At 38.5% G+C, this 12,834-nt stretch overlaps 1 protein-coding gene across 1 annotated transcript in view; it reads left to right on the top strand.

Moving 5' to 3' along the window:
- Positions 1–12,834, top strand: part of CA8 (carbonic anhydrase 8) — an 84,934-nt gene that overhangs the window by 63,230 nt on the left and 8,870 nt on the right. Inside the window, exon 8 of the mRNA XM_025477803.3 lies at positions 1,010–1,179. Within this exon, the coding sequence (XP_025333588.1) occupies positions 1,010–1,144 (135 nt within the window). The 3' untranslated portion in view covers positions 1,145–1,179. The remainder of the gene's footprint in view (positions 1–1,009; positions 1,180–12,834) is intronic.

Raw genomic sequence — 12,834 nt, 5'->3', positions numbered from 1 at the left:
GATTGGTGCTGTTTAAAGCACGTTTGTTCCACATTCTGGGGTATATGGAGGCGACAGGTTATACTGAGTTGATTAGAATTTCTGAAGTGGCAGCAGTGAAGCTGGGAGAAGAGTGGACTTGGCCTGTCAGACCTCGCTAATGTGGAAACTTTCTTAAATCTTTCAGTTTCTTCTTTTGTGAAAGGAATGAAGACTGTCATATGACTATGTGGCATTTAAGCAAAATGCCAGACGATGAGTCCTGTAGATAAACTGATGAATGGGAATGAGCCTGGCGAATGTTCATCATGTTTGCTTGTTGCTCAACTACAGCTTGGAGGATCGTAGAGGCTTATGGGTTCTTAGGAGGCACGGACCTGGCAAGTCAGAGAAACTGACCCTTGGTGAAAAAGTTCACGTGTAAGGAGAATCCATGGGATCTGGGGAGGCCACCTGAGAAAGGGAAATGAACTTGAAAATTGATACTGCTAAGGGAGGAAGTTGCGCTTAACATTTTTTGGAAAGTCAGAAGTATTCATTGGACCTGTGATCTCCAAAAGTCTAGAGGAGCAGCGGAGAGGGTCTTGTGATGAAGGACACCTCCATCTGATAAATCTGACATCTAATCAGTGTTACCATACAGTTAGACTAGAATTCATTAATTAAAGCTGTGCTTGGAGCACTTACCCATTTGTTCACTTCTTTCTATGTTACAGACAGGCATACAAACTTTTGGAGGGAGATGTATTTCATTTTTGCATGAGCCACATCCAGCAGGTTTCTGTGGCTGTTTGAGTTGTCTGGAGATCTTGGTATTTCTACTTCTGTTGTCTCCATTTCTTGAGCAACAGTTCTGTCCAGTGTCTTGGGTTTGGAAGAATTAAGTCTGTTTTACTCTTCTTGAAGATTAATTTCAATTTTCTTTTTACAAATTGTTATAATTCATGCATATTTTAAGCCACTTATGAAACTCCAGTCTTGTTCATGTCCAGTAAATAATGACTCTGTTTTGTTCTGTTCTTCTTTTCAGATTGAAGAGTTTCGAAGGCTGAGGACACATGTTAAGGGGGCAGAACTTGTGGAAGGCTGTGATGGGATTTTGGGAGACAATTTTAGACCTACTCAGCCACTTAGTGACAGAGTCATTAGAGCTGCCTTTCAGTAGTCAAAGAGAACAGGAACAAGACTGTCTTCATCTGGGTATGTGCAGATTATGTAAGGAAATGGGGCTCACAATTACATATACCTGTCATGCCAGAGTTATTCTCACGGTGATCCTGATAATTTAGCAGTATGAATGTACTTCATTTTGATAAAAGTGATGACACATTCTCAAGCCCTATTAATTACCAGTCAGGTGGCTTTAAAAGTTTCATGCAGTGTTGATAAAGAACCTACAATCCTTACGTTTTCCTACCAGAGCAGCCTTTAATTCTCATTTTGCTTTAATACTGGCCTTTATATGGTAGGGAGCCCCAAGGCAGAGAGGCAGCCCCTCTTTATTCAAGGTAAAGAGGTAAAGTCTTTGTTAGTACTCACCCCTGAAATGGCAGCGGTCACCTCCTGATGATTGAGGAACATAAGGAACATAAAGAAAGCCACTGGAGCCTCAGAGCTGACCCCTGTCTAATGCAGATTCGATCTATCTTCTTTATTAGGGTAGGTGAGGGTAGATCTGACATGTATTAAAATCCTTGTCCAACGGAAGTGTTTTTATTTGATCAAGAAGCACTTATTAAGTATGTGAGTATGGTACGTTTCTTTATTGACTGAAATATGATCTCTGCATTTTAATATATTGAATTCAATATATGTATACCTTCTCCCTAAAGAGCTAACAAAATAAAACACCACAGACATGGGAAAGATCAAATACGAATAAATGACTGGAAAATGAAATACTGGATTATTTCTTTACCTTGTGAATTGCCTAAGAGTGCATATAGGTCAGGACACATAGCTGGCCACCCACTGCTTTCCACTAGAGGAAAGCATCTATTGGAAGTTACATAGGTATACAGGACAGAGCTTGGACTTGGTTTAATGGGTCTTGGTGAGTATGAGCTCACATACTGTATGAGTGGAACAGTATAGACTAGGAGTCACAGATGAATAGAAATCTCTGGCCTTGAGAGACTCACAGTCTCTTGAGCTAGACAGTTGACATGGGAATTTTAAAAGGTGACCATTTTGTCCATGTGTTCCCCAATCCATTTTTCTTGCTTCTCTATTATTACTATACCATATATACCCAGTACTCCATCCAAACTGTCTTTTTTTTTTTCATATGAATGTGCTTTGCTCATTCAGTCCTTCCCACCCCTTTTATTGCCTGTTAAAATCTTTGCTACCCTGTAGGCCCAACTCAAATACAGTTCTCAGCATGAATTCTCTTCTTCTCCCTTAAATTGTACCTCTCTAATCACACTGTCTCTTCCATTTAGCTATTTGTGTATTTCTTTCTGTGTTACGGTCAAGCTTTTAAAGGGTTGAAATCTGTAACTTTGAATCTGTCATGACACATCACACTTTGTGTCTTGAGTGTCTGCTGGTCAATTAGAAATTCTTCAGAGCTACACATAGTGTCTGTCAGCCAGCCACTGCTGGTCATTCCCTGACTCTCCATTTCTGAGCTAGCCAGTATGGTTCTTCCTCTTCAGATTTTGGAGATGGTGGGCAGCCCTGGTGGCTCGGCGGTTTAGCGCCACCTTCAGCCCAGGGTGTGATCCTGGGAGACCCAGGATCGAGTCCCATGTCAGCCTCCCTGCACGGAGCCTGCTTCTCCCTCTACCTGTGTCTCTGCCTCTCTCTCTCTCTCTCTATGTCTCTCATGAATGAATAAATAAAATCTTAAAAAAAAAAAAAGATTTTGGAGATGGTGAGGGCCAGGCAAAGTTGCTTTGGTATGAATGAGAAGGGACTTTTAGTAATTCATATGTGGTAACGACAGAGAATCCAAGACTACTTTAAGCTAAGCCTTATAATGGAAGAACCAAATAATAAAATTATATTTGACCAAAAATCATTACTTGGTTGTGTGATTGGTTCGGGGTATCCAACGGTCAGAAGGACAGTTAAGGTCTCTGCTCTCAGAAAACGTAGAATCTAATGTGGGGAGCCTGACCATGGAAAAATAAATACTTCCAAAGCATTACAGCTACAACTTAGAATGAGAAGAACAAAAATATGCAGTGAATGAGATTTCAGCTAGAGGGAATGTCTTTTGCAAAGATCCTGAGGGGCTATGCCCTGTAGAGGAGGTAAGAATTTGATGCATTGAGGTCAATGGGAAGCTCCTGTGAGTGTGGGATGTAGTAATCAAAGAACCCGGGCTCTTATCTTGGAGGCCCTGTGAGCCACATTAAGGCATCTTTATTTTGCCATTAGTGCATTGAGAACCTATAAAGACTTCTGCTCTGGGGAGTGGCCTGATCTCATGTACGTTTTTAGTAGATCACAGTAGCTTTGGAATGAACAGATTGGATTATAATGGGCCAGGAGCAGGAGTAGGGAGATATTTTAGAAGTTTGTTGGGTAGCCAAGATGAAAGACAGAGAAGCTCAGATGTCAGAATAGGAGTGGTGGAGATGGGGAAAAGTTAAAATATGTTAAATAGACATTGAAAGTGATATTTAGGGGTGCCTAGGTGGCTCAGTCAGTTAAGCATCTGCCTCAGGTCATGACCCCGGGTCCACGGATTGAGCCCTGTGTTGGGCTCCCTGCTGAGCTCCCTCTGTAAGCTCCCCACCTCAAGCTCCCCCGGCTTGTATTCTTTCTCTTTGTCAAATAAATAAAATCTCTCTTTTTTTTTTTTAAAGAAAAAGTGATACCTAGTTGACAAATTGGATGATGGCAGAGAGGGATGGAAATCTCAGAGATAACCTCTGGGATTTGGGGGCTTTAGAAACTGTGTGGATGAAGTGCCATCATTGAATGACAGCAGGAAAGTGGGAGGAGACTTTTGGAAAGTTAAAGAGTTGAGTTGGAGGTTATTGAATGAGAGATGTCTGTCAATTAGTGGACCCATCATGCAGCCAGCTGGAATTTCAAAAGTGGAGATCAGAAAGGAGGTCTGAACTGAATCTGGGAGTCATTGGCATGGAGATTATATATACATGTGTCATGTTCTAATGCTGCATGGGACCATCTCATTAAGCATTCACAAAATTTAATGTGAGACTTTATAGATAAGTTAATGGAAGCATGGAGAAGTTAGATCACTGGCCAAAATAATGCAGTCATAGAGCAGTAGAGCTGGAAATTGGACCCAGGCAGCCTGACTGGTAGAGCCCTTTTTCTTATCCACTGCCTGGCACAGGCCAGAGAGCATCAGCATGCTGACGGTGAGGTTGGTGTGATACGGGGGCATGCGTGTTGGCAACAGGCTGAAGTTGAGTGGGAAGGGAGGATGGGAAGAACCCTGCGATGACAGCTGTTGATGAGCTGGGTGGTAGGAGAGCAGAAGGCTGCAGCAGTGAGGGGGATAGGGAATTGAGGGACACTTTTCTTTCTTTTTTTAATTTAAAGATTTTAAAAAATTTTATTCATGAGAGAGAGAGAGGCAGAGACATAGGCAGAGGGAGAAGACAGAGGCAGAGACAGAGGGAGAGAAGGCAGAGACATCAGGCTCCCCGAGGGAGCCTGATGTGGGACTCAATCCCAGGATCCTGAGCCAAAGACAGAAGCTCAACCACTGAGCCACCCAGGCATCCCAGGACACTTCTTTTTGAAAAAACCCCACTAGCACTTGTCTGTATGTTGGGGTAATGAGCCAGTAGAGATGGGAAGTGATGAAGGTGCCATTTCTCAGAGAAATTAATCCTAGCAGTGAAGTCTCTAAAGACTTGGAAGGGGACAATCTGAAACATCTTGCTGGGTCAGTTGGAATAGCATGCACCTCTTGATCTGGGGATCTTGAGATGAGCCCCACATTGGGTGTAGAGATTACTAAAAAAGAAAGGCAACAAAATCCTGAGCAAATGTTAAGACTGCCTTTGTTATGAGAATGGTCACCTTCTGGGCTGTACTAGGAAGGGAAACGGGGTGGTTTATGGATTTAGTATTTCCATTACTTGCTTTTATTATTTCAGGAAGAATGGGGCTACAGCTAGGAGAGGTGACAGGAGGAGACAAGGGGGAGAGGGTGGGCTTGCAGTAGTGACCCAGTAGACCCAGTAGGAGGGGCAGGCGGGGAGGTGCAGTGAGGTTTGGTGAATGTGAATTTATTAATTCCTCCAGTCTGGGTTTAGTGTACTCTGTGAATATCAGTAACTGTAAATGACACTTTTTATGAAATCAGATTATTATCTTGAATTTTTGATCTATATCTAGTCCTAGACCAGAGTTGCCTTTCTCCAACTATCTAAATAACCATCACTCTTTTCTTTCTCTCCCACACATGCACACAGACTGAAATGTTGTGTTGGTGAGATGATGTGTATTTCAGATGCCTCATATTCTTTGTATGATAGGAAGATAGTGTATAATTTTTCAAAGCTTTAAATTATGATCTAGGTCTTTTAAAAGGAGGAAGGATTTGTGTCCTTACCGTGGTGCCTGAGGTAACTTAAAAGGGGTCACTTTCCCCCAAATTTCCTAAGAACGATGCAGGAATTCTTTCAAAGGCAACTCCAGTTCTGACTTCATCCTTCTATGAACACATTTTTTGACCCTTTTATCTTGAAATGTGTAATACAAATCTAGTCATAGTTCTACATAAAAATTATATTGGGAAATCAGACTTATGGATGTGTGCTTTTTATTTGATATTTAATAATGCCCTAAGGCAGGTAATTCAAATTTTTATTAAAGTGAAATGATTTGACAGTCAGACTTTGAGTTTAATGCATGAATGTTTCATTTAAGCTCTTGGAACTCAAAAGGAAAAAAAAAATTCTGGTGGTTCTCTAAAAAAATGTTTAAAATAATTCAGATTTATTTTAGCTATGTCTTACTAAAATAACTTTAGTTTTTGGACTTAAAATGACTTTTTTTTCCCTTTTTTTGCATGACATGTCTAGACATCTGGAGGACTTTGATAACCAAGACTTATTATTTCCATGAATAATCTGTGACTTTTTATATTACCATTTAAGAAGTGTGAAGTAAGGTTTTATACTTGTTTAAAGAACTAGGACATAACTCATCCAGGTGCTAGAAATTATTTAGTTTGGCAGCACTAGTTCAGATTTCTGGGAGCTAATGGACATGAAATGATCCTTTACCCATTGAATTTTCTGTGTGAAAACCAAATCTTAATAATAACAAACAAAAAACAAGTCCAAAATTTTGGTCCAGTTTATTTGTTACTCTCGGTATCTGAATATTGGTACTTATGTTCTGATGACATGATTACTTGCCTGTTTGTTTCATGAAGTATTAGCCCATTATTTAAAGCTTTTCTGACTGTTCAAAGACTTATCTGTTTCCCCTGTAACTCAAATATTGTTAAGCTGAACATGTGTACAGTAACTATACTTGATTATAATTATTTATTTTCTGTAAAACCAATGCCACGGGGCTCTTTAAATAGTTTCCTTTCTTCCCCTCTTAAAAGGGGGGAAAAAATCTAAGTATGCCCCCAAGTAAATTTGGGGAAAAAATAAAACAGTAAAGGAAGAAGAAAAAAGAGGGTTATTAACTAAACAGCTCTGATAGATCCCTTTGTTAGGCTTGCCCTCATTTTTCTTTTTGGGTCTTTGAAGCCATCCTTGACTGTGTTGAACTCTCCCCACCCCCTAATATACTTTTGCAATTAAAACTTTTTTTAGCTTTAATAACGCTATCGCAAGCATCAGTTTCTTATCTGTTCTCTTTTATAACCTAAAGAGTTACAGGTTAGAAAAGGATAAGGCATTCTAGAAAAGGAGGGGGGGAGAGTGTCAACTCTGAATGACCAAGTAGGGAAAAGCTATTATCCTTCCCAAACAAATGGAAAGCTCAAAGCCATATTTTCAGTCAATAGAACTTGGACTTTCCCTCACTCTAATAATTTAACTTGATGCACAGCATTAGGGTGAGAAATGAAAACTCGATGGATATAGCTGTTTTCTATTTACTGTATCATATAGAATTTCTTGAAAATGGAATGGATTTCCTAAAGGATTTCAAAATGATTTCAGGAAAAGGCCAAAATATCAAGGGTGCTCAACGTATTATATTATGTTTTGATTATGTGATATAAAAATTGTTATTAACCCAAGAAGGAAAAACATCAAAGTTATATAGGCATTTCTTCAAGATTACTCAACAAGGAAAATAATCACCACTTCTATATTTTTCCTTTTTTTAATGTTTTAGAAATGTTAATGATTTATTGTGGATAAAAATTGCAGAATGATTTAGTTTTTTTCTCCCTCTGAATTCAAACAAAATTGTTTTTGGGAAGAAGAAAAGAGAACATTTTATTTGTAGTCATGGGTCAACCTGTATGTTCAACATTCATATATCTGATATCTTAAATATGGTAGGTTTCACGATTTTAAACCTAGAGGCTATATTTTTCATAAGAAAACTACCAAAAGCAGGTTATCTTCTTTAAACATTTTCTCTTATGCCTTTGGCATCATGCCTTTGGTGCTCATTTTTGATAATTTCCTCAAATCAATTTTTTAGCTTGACTAGTTATTAAGAAAACTAGTTCTTAAGAAAACCATATTCATAAAGAGGCACTCATTTCCATTTCCTCCTCGTTTATTTGCTGTCTATTCTCTCAAGTTTCTCTTTTTTTTCATGATGAAGTTTACAGAGATTTAGGAAAGCAGTCATCCTCAACCTGGGGAAGTATAAAAGTTCAGCACTCAAATGGACCTTCATGGAGGCCACTTACTGTTAAGAGTCCTCACAGCTCAGCCTGAGGCATGCTCTCTTTATAGGTCTTATCCATACCTACAGTTTCTATTCCCACCAAATGCAGATGACCCATGCATTTATAGGCCAAGACTAGGTCTCTGTATTAAGTTCTAGTGTTAAATACATATGACTTTTTCTTTGGATGTGTCAGAGACATCTTAAACTCAGTATATAAAAGAGTGAATTTATGATCTTGCTCCACAGAACTGGCTCTTTTCCAGTTTTCTTAGAAACACAAGTAATACTTGACAACTCTTTTCCTCACCTCACCTCACATTTCCAGTTTATCATCTGGTTTTGAGATTTGCCTTCTGATAACTCCCAAATCTGTCTCTGTGTCTCCATCCCCAACATCACATCCCATGAAGTTAGCCCTGTCTCTCACATAGACTGACACAAGAGCATCCCCCCTCTCTTCTACATAGGATTATTTTTTAAAGATTTATAAAAATAAAAGACCTGGAAGATGTGGTGAAGTCAAACTTGTCTGTTAGCTGTGCTTGGTTGAAAAGAATACTGAATCCACCTATGAGTATAGGGGGATGGAGTGCTATGACTAATTGGCAGCATCTGCCATTGGAGTTTGATGATGGTATTGTAGTTTGTTATTGCCATCCATAATGAAAGTTACTCTTCTTGGCATCTGATTGAAATGTCCACTCTTAAGGTGCAGAGTCTCCTGAAAATGGGGTTTGGAAAACCTATCTGCATTAGATCTACTGATACTTAATATAGAAGCATGAGAGAATGACTGAAGTCTTCTTTTTTTTAAATTTTTATTTATTTATGATAGTCACACACAGAGAGAGAGAGAGAGAGGCAGAGACATAGGCAGAGGGAGAAGCAGGCTCCATGCACCGGGAGCCCGACGTGGGATTCGATCCCGGGTCTCCAGGATCGCGCCCCGGGCCAAAGGCAGGCGCTAAACCGCTGCACCACCCAGGGATACCTGAAGTCTTCTTTTTAATATTTTCATTTCTTTATGCAATAGTTATGGTCCTGATGATTATATATAGCAAATTTCTTACATTGTAGCTAAACCTAGGGAATCTGAAATCTCAGCATGGAAATGAAATGGCATGAGGGTGAGGAAAGAATTATGGCATGATGATGTGGAGGAATCTACCCCAGACCTCTTTATTAGGGATAAAAGCCATCTCTTGAAGAAGGGAAAAGGGTAAAATAGAGAAGAAACCATGCAAGAGAAAGTTGGATATTGACATGACCCTCAAAGGGTGAGAAACAAGGATACCCAGGTGGCTCAGTGATTGAGTATCTGCCTTTGGCTGAGGGCATGATCCCAGAGTCCTGGGATTGAGTCCTACATCAGGCTCCCCATAGGGAGCATGATTCTTCCTCTGCCTATGTCTCTGCCTCTCTGTCTCTCTGTCTCTCATGAATAAATAAATAAAATCTTTTTTAAAAAATGTGAGAAACAACATATTTTAAAATATTTCTAGTAAAAATTTGCCATAAAAAGTTATTCATTTAACTGCAAGGTCTTGGATGTGTGTGTGTGTGTGTGTGTCTAAGTTTGCCTTATTTTTTTTTGGCTATTTCAGTTTTAATTGGACAAACAGTACGGTTAAAACTTGTTTTGGTAACATATAAAGCTAAATAATCTAGATAATACCCAGTACCTTGGGCAGAACCTGATGTCTTTCTTAGGTGATGGGGAAGTTTCTCCAGTCAAGAAATTTGCCACTAGGTTGGTAACACATTCTCAAAATAAATTAGTTGTTAAAACAAGAAAACCACATTGGTTTTGTATAAGTCCATTTTCTATTACAATGTTTCTTTAACCCCCTTCAAAATTTCTGCATTTTTGTACTTTCAGTGGTTAGACACTCCTAAAGGTCTTTAGGGCTTGTCTACAGAAAATCTTTTTAGGACATCTTGGAAACACGGAGTTGAACTGAACCTTAATAAATTGCTTAATCCAGTCAGTCAACTGCCGGAAGAAGTCTTCAACTCAGTTATTTCAGATAGTTGGTCTCCTCATCTATATAAAGAAGCAAGCAAACCTTTGTTGTTGGAGAATATCTACTTCAGATTTTTTTTTTACTTCTGTATAATGCAAAAAGGGAAAAAAAACTCCTTATGAAATAGTCTCTCTATAACGTATTAACTGAATTTGGAATGCCATTTTGATACTAAAATTTTTATGGCTTGCCATAAATAAGTATTTTTTTGTTAATGTAACTAATTATATTCCAAGATTTGTATTTCTCTTCTTTTGGCAGCGTGTGAGAATTCCTATAACTTTTATGCTGCAGAGAAACTCATCTCGTTTTTTACAGATGTGAATGTTCATTCTGATTTTGGTACAACTAATGATTCTCTAATGGTATCTTTTCTTTAAAGAATGATTATATTTAGTGGGTTCCAACAATAAAATCACTGTAATGAGGAATAAAAGATTGTAAATAAGAATAACAATGTTATTAATCATCTAAATTAGTCAGTTATGGCACATTCCTGTACCTGAAATATTTCCATAGGAAATAATGCTAAAATCCACATTTACTTATAATTAGACATAATACAAACCTTCTCTCATTATAATAGTTGCCCAAATCCCAATTCAACTTAATTTCATTGACTTTGATTTCTAGACTAAAAGCATTAAGCTTGAACTAGTGAAAAATGTATAATATGTGCATTCAATTAAGAAGTAATTAGATACTCAATCACCCTTACAACACACCAGGGATTAGAGAAGAAGAAAGAAAAATGTGACTCACTGTAGTGTATAAAAGTTTTGTTAATTGGTTTACTGCTAATTGAGATTGAGAAAGTGTCAAAGTATCATAACATAGGTTTACTACTGAACAACCTTAAAAGCTAAGTTTAATATTTTATGATACTCTGATGCAGAATAATGTAGAAATTACCAAGCTGTATGATTTATCTTAGAGTTCTGATTAAAGTTTATGTATTCATTCTAAGTTACACATAATAGTGAGTAGTGGGAAGAAAAAGAGTGAGTGCTTTGTTATAGTTTGGACACGATGCTGTATTTTATGTCATTTAATCCCCACAAGGATCCTGTGAGGCCTGTGTTTTGATTGACATGTTAGAGATAAACTGAGGCTGAGAGAAGTTGAGTAACATACTCAAGGTCATAGTAAAGTGCAGAGCAGGGATTCAGACCCAGGTAGGTTTCACTGCAAACCCGGAGCTCTTGTCACTACAACCACATTTCAAATAACAAAGGGCAGAAAGTCATGTAGTCCTTGTATATATTTGCCTCCTTATCTTTTTCAGATAATTTCCTGGAAATGAGATTTCTGGGAAGAAAGGACACATATGTTTTCATATTTGGCAACATATTGCTAAATACAGGGTTATGATAATAAGGGTTATGCTAATGATGGAGGCTGGCTGGATCCCTGAGGACCCAGAGTGGCTCCTGCAGGACCAGCCAACCTAGTTTTTGGCTTAGCGCAGGATAGAAATCAAACTCGAGCCAAGAAGAAGTGAGAGCAGAGTATATTGGAGAAAGATTAAGTGCAGATTCACACGGAGTATCTGGGAAACTGGAAAAGGAGAAGAGAGGAGAGTGAATCTCATCTTTGCTTGGGGCCTGGGGTTTTTACTGGGGATTGTGGTCCAGTGCACATGTCTTCCCCGGCATCCAGGAACAAAGATGAGTGTTCAGGTGTCCCCCTTTAGTCCTGAATGCCCTGGAACCAGGGCTCTTGGTGAATCAGTGGTCTTGGAAAACGTTCATGATGACCCTGCTTGGTCACTCCTAAGATGTTATCTATTGTGCTGGAAGACTCCAAAGAAATCCCTAACTCCTTGACCTCTGCAAGGGTAGCATACATTAACTGTGTAGTGGGCAGGGGGAAGTATAGGGCTTAGTAAGAATAAAAGCAGGACAAGAGAAAAAAAATGCAGGTTTTTTTTGGTCCCTTTATGTATATCTGTATGTATGCTTGCACCACTGATTAAATATTTTATAGAAGGTCTTTCTGCCATTTTTTTTAAATCACTCATATACTTTCTACCTCCTCCTCATCTTTTTCTTCCTCAATTTCTTGAAATGTGTTCATCTCCATCTACCTCTTGAAATTGCTGTGGCAAGACTCACCTTTGATTTCTTTCTTTTTCTGTTCATTGTTCCCATGTTTCTTAATGATACACGTTCATGACAGAAACTTCAAACAATATAGAACAAAATAAAGAAGCAGCAGCGATTTCTCAAACCCTCCTGTCAGTGACAGCTGTCACGAGCTCTGGGGTGCATGTGGAGGCCCCATTGCATAGTGGGGATGTTTCAGGTTCCATTTTGACTCCACCAAATTAGTGTGTGATCTTGGAAAAGTTACTAATTTCTCTAAGTTATTTTTTTTCATCAATTAAAAGATGTCCATAAGTACCTCATAGTGTGATTGTGAAGGTAAAATGAGAGGATATAATGTGCTTAACATGTTTTTGGTCTACATTGTAAGTATTCAGTGAAAACTTAGTCTTTTTTTTTTTTTTGTCTTTTCGGTCTCTCTTTATACATTTATCTCCTATGGATATGTAGACATATAAAGTTCCCATAAGGAACTAAGGCTATTTTTCTTTTTCTTTTATTTTTTCTTAGAGATTTTATTTTATTTTTATGTAATCTCTATACCCAGCATGGGGCTTGAACTTAGAACCCTGAGATCAAGAGTCACATGTTCTATCGACTGAGCCAGGCAGGCAGCCTGGAGAATCTGGTCATCGTCATCGTTGTTGTTGTTCCTAAGTAGGCCTACATCCAGTGCGGGGTTTGAACTCACAACCCTGAGATCAAGAGTTGCATGCCCTACCAATTGAGCCAGGCAGGTGCCCCAGGCTGTTTTTGTATCTGCTTACTAATGTATCTTTTTATGCCATTGAGTAGATCTATGCCATACTTATAAATGATTACCTTTTAAATAAGTTACCTTTAAGAATGTACCAAAATTTTACTGAGCTGTTCCTCTATTATTATACATTTAGGTTACTTACAGTATTTGATATCAT

This window comes from Canis lupus, chromosome 29 (genome assembly GCF_003254725.2).
Source record: "Canis lupus dingo isolate Sandy chromosome 29, ASM325472v2, whole genome shotgun sequence".
NCBI classification, from domain to species: Eukaryota; Metazoa; Chordata; class Mammalia; order Carnivora; family Canidae; genus Canis; species Canis lupus.
The sequence above is the reverse complement of the archived record's forward strand: the minus strand, read 5'-3'. Positions and strand labels throughout refer to the sequence as shown.